Source organism: Dendroctonus ponderosae, unplaced genomic scaffold (assembly GCF_020466585.1).
Source record: "Dendroctonus ponderosae isolate FM_Combo_2020 unplaced genomic scaffold, Dpon_F_20191213v2 Dpon_F_20191213_1, whole genome shotgun sequence".
Classification (NCBI taxonomy): Eukaryota; Metazoa; Arthropoda; class Insecta; order Coleoptera; family Curculionidae; genus Dendroctonus; species Dendroctonus ponderosae.
In genome coordinates, this window is record NW_026017110.1 from 131,227 (window position 1) to 135,213 (window position 3,987).

A 3,987-nucleotide genomic window follows, 5' to 3' on the forward strand; every position below is an offset into this window, starting at 1 on the left:
TGCCCTTATCAGCTGGCAACACGAGAATCTCCCTATCCTCATTCAGGGTTTTCAGGGCTTTTCTTTCACTGGAAGTGAGGTTGCTCTTCGGAGGCCTTGAGCGTTGTAAAATTCTCGAAGTCTCGGCCCTTATCTGTTCTGCGGTTTGAATGGGCAGCGAGCGTATGCCACTCTCTACATTTGATATGATGTCCTTTACTGGTAACCTGGACGGTACTATGGCAAAGTTTCCCCTCTTGGCCAGCACGCTCTTTTCGTCAGCAGTAAGTTCCTTGCTGGTTTAGTTAGCTACAATCTTCCGTTGGTTTTCCTCGGGTGATGGTCCTGTTTTGCTGGATCGTTGAAGCTTTTCCATCAGCGCATCAAACTTCTTCTTTGGGCGATTAGTTGCTACTGCTTCGGCCACCATCATTCGGTCAGCTGTTGAATGAATCCAGTGCATTTTGTTGGCTAGTTAGACCACGGCTTCAAAGCCCGGAAAACATTCCTAAATGTGATTTAACCGGCCGTGAAAGCCTTCATAGTATGAACAGATTGTTCAATCAAATCGCTGACATGTAATTTCAGGTGCCTATTTGTGTGAATAATATACATATAAATAATTGTACAAAAAAATGTGTAAATTGAGCTTGGTGCTTTAATGAATCTTCAAGTAAAGTTAATTTTAGTGGTCAGTTCTGCCTGTTGTTGCATTGTCGGGATACTTTTTCTGTGTTACACTTTTTCTGGAAGAAAATATTAGTCATATGCTAGTCTTCATTGCGTTATTGAGATGAATGGATGGGCGGTGTTATTAGAGCAATCGTCTCCAATCCATCCATATTTTACGTCTAATGTATGATTTGTGGTGCAGCATAAATAAGCACTAAACGTAACACCTAAGATGTGGACGGATTGATTTGCCACGTACGTAATCAGTCGCAATAGAGTGATTTAAGTTTGTTAGCAGTGTGTTTGTTAAACCATACTTAGTTATAGTTAATATGAAATGGAATTGAAGCACTCGCGGTAGAAATGTGGTCACACTTCACCCTTTCCATCATTTAATTTATGCCGCTCACATAAGGACGAGTTCAAGCTAATTTGGAAAACCTTAATTATCAAGAATGTTGTTTTCCCTTTATTACACTTTCCTGTGCATTACTTCTGTCTCATCGATCTCTACTTTGTGTTGGATGTTTTTTGGGTTTTGTTATCCAATTATACTGACATGTACCTAAAAATTTCTTCTCAACAGTGCACGATGACAAAAAAAACGCTTGATCGTTCTAGGTTAGATGCGACCCCTATTTGTATATTAAGATGCCATAAATGAGATATTACAGTTAGGCGTTTATATCTAGTTTAAATGCGTACTTCTAAACAGTAAAAATAAAGTCTATTTTAAAACAGACGAATCTAATTGGTTTCCTTTCTTTAGATAAAATGGGAAGGCAGGGAGAAAAAAAGTCAGTGCTTCTGGGATAACCTTGCCTATAATTTATTTTATTTTTCTAGGTAAACAGTATATAATTATACAATGAACAAATGTTTTATTTTACATATGTATATCGAAGCCACCAATATATTAATAACAAGCTGTAGGTTGAGTTCTCCTCATACAATACATTTTTATCGAAAACTGGAAACTTCAGATACCGTCAGCATTTCTACGGATGAAAGGTCCTATTTGTTCTGGGAGGAATGAGTCAATATTAGGCAAGATGTGATAAACATACACATGCAAAAAAAGTTAAGCCAATATACAGGGTTATTCACGCTATACGGCACGGACGTTTGCGGCTAGCCCGTTTGTTTCTTGCAAAGTATTATTTGATGAATTCACAGAGGCCTATCGGGTGCACATTTTAAAAATATTTTTGTAATGTACAGGGTGTCCCAAAAGCCCTAAAAGTATCAAAGTTGTGTTTTTCTAAATGATATACCCTATATATTATTGCATTTTTGGATTCTGTGAGCAAACAAGTGTTTGTTTTAATAAGATTTATAATGTCTCTAAATGTTTTTTAAATAATTCGAATTTTATCAAAATCTAATATTTAAGTTATGTAAACGTAATTCGTAGTGTAGTGTAACAAGAAATCAGATTTTATATCCCAATGATAATAAACTTACCATTTTATACAGGGTGTCCACAAATTTAAACTAATCAAATAAGAACTTTAAGTGGCTATTTATTTATTTTTTTCATTTTAGCTATTTATTCCGACTAAGACTGAGTCGGAAAGCACGGGAGATCACTTCGCCCACTGCCTCATCGCCTTTGAAAATGTCCACCGTCGGACAATTCATAAAATAATACTTTTTAAAAATCAAACGGTTTAGCCGCAAACTTCCGTGCCGTACAGCGTGAATAACCCTGTATATTCCTAACATCGTTCTCAGACAAAAACAACTGTTATTCAATTCTAACACATTTACTTTACCTGTTGATCGCCTATGGGAGCTAGAACGCCGCCCGGTGTTAAAAAGTCCACTGGAGCGTTTGCATCCGATATCGCTTGCGGAACAAAGAAGTTTATTTGGGTAGGAGCAACCAAAGGCACCTGCTCCAGGGCAACCAAAGGGGCCTGCTCTTTGTTGGTTTTCGCCTCGTTCTGTTTGAAAACATCCACATAGGAATTTTTTAAATCTGCAAATCAGCAATCTTTAGCACTGGTAGCACGCACCCGATCCAGTAGCTTACTTCGTCGTTTTTGCATTTTGAACATATTGGACAAAGACGGGTTCGACGTTGGTACGTCCTCTTTAACAGCAGCACCTAAGAGAGGCAGTGACGTGGGTCCGGAGGGGGTAAAACTGGCGCGATCTACTGAGCTGAAGCCCAAACTACTCGTGCTAGCACTGTCCATACCTGACCCTCCAACTGACTGAAACTGGAGCATTTTGGGCGGCGGCTTAAATTCATTTGCCGTCTCGTTCGGATCAGCGTCCACGTTAGTCCACCTCTTCTTGTTTTCATCCCAAACGATCTAGAAATGTTCGATTAGGCTTGAAAAGTGATCACTAGAACGGGGTTTACCTTGGGATTTTTGTCATCAGGCAATTTCATCTGGTTCTTCGGCTTCATAGACAACTTGCTGAAGATGCCGCCGAACCAGCCAGTGGTTTGGTTCGCCGATTTTGACGGAGCTTTCGATAAACTGGTGTGCTTTTCGTGAGCTAGAGGCTCTTGATCGTAGGCGACTTTATCTTTCGCCTGATTCGGTAAAGATGTCTGGAGCTGCGGCAGGCCCTAAAAAGATCGCGAAGAACGAGAACAAATTACTCGAGATGTGCGCAGCAAAATAAATTAAGCGAAATGAAAGTGCTGTTTAACTGTGGACATGGTTCGAGCCAACATGGAACACATTAAAAAGGTAGAACTTTGTTGAAGAAACGGGTAAATCCTAAATAAAAGTTAAGAAACTAGTAGTAGCTAAAAGGAAGAAACTAAACGGAATAACAAAGCAAACGTTCTGCGATAGTCAGAGTTGAACGATTGTTTAAATTAAACCATGAAAATACATTTTTGTCACTTTATTTGTAACAGTCAACATAATATAGTGTCCAAAATGGCATGCTAAAGAACAACACTACAAGATAACGCTGCACTTTAATACATATTCGATAAGTAACTCCTCCAACCGAATCAGCTTATTGCCAACGCACAAACACATACTAGTCTCCGACGGAAGCTACCTAGTGGTACGAGAAAATCAAATTGTGATCATACTAAAATTTCCAGTGCCACTAGATGCTATTCACAAGCCAATTCAACACAAATTGCTCTACTATATTTCAAATATTCATAATTTTACATCCGGAGTAATACAGGGTATCTCATCGGCAGCCGCCGCAATCGATATCTGGCAAACTATAATTAGCAAAAATTTGAAATTTGAACAGTGAGCTGAAGTCATTGGGGGCAAACGATCTAAAATATTTTCAAGATGTGTGGCCACACTCCTGATTATACCGGAAGTAGGCATCAACTTGCTTATTTCA

General features: G+C 39.0%; 2 protein-coding genes across 2 annotated transcripts in view; one reads left to right on the forward strand and one right to left on the reverse strand.

Annotated features, from left to right (window-relative positions):
- The window catches only part of LOC109543105 (collagen alpha-1(V) chain), a gene marked incomplete in the record, with an annotated part of 59,842 nt that overhangs the window by 31,143 nt on the left and 24,712 nt on the right, over positions 1–3,987 (forward strand).
- LOC109543215 (protein transport protein Sec16B) overlaps positions 1,457–3,987 on the reverse strand; it is a gene marked incomplete in the record, with an annotated part of 19,719 nt that continues 17,188 nt past the window's right edge. The window contains 4 exon segments of the mRNA XM_048661189.1: positions 1,457–1,674; positions 2,427–2,632; positions 2,687–2,972; positions 3,023–3,235. Of these exon segments, the coding sequence (XP_048517146.1) occupies positions 1,666–1,674; positions 2,427–2,632; positions 2,687–2,972; positions 3,023–3,235 (714 nt within the window).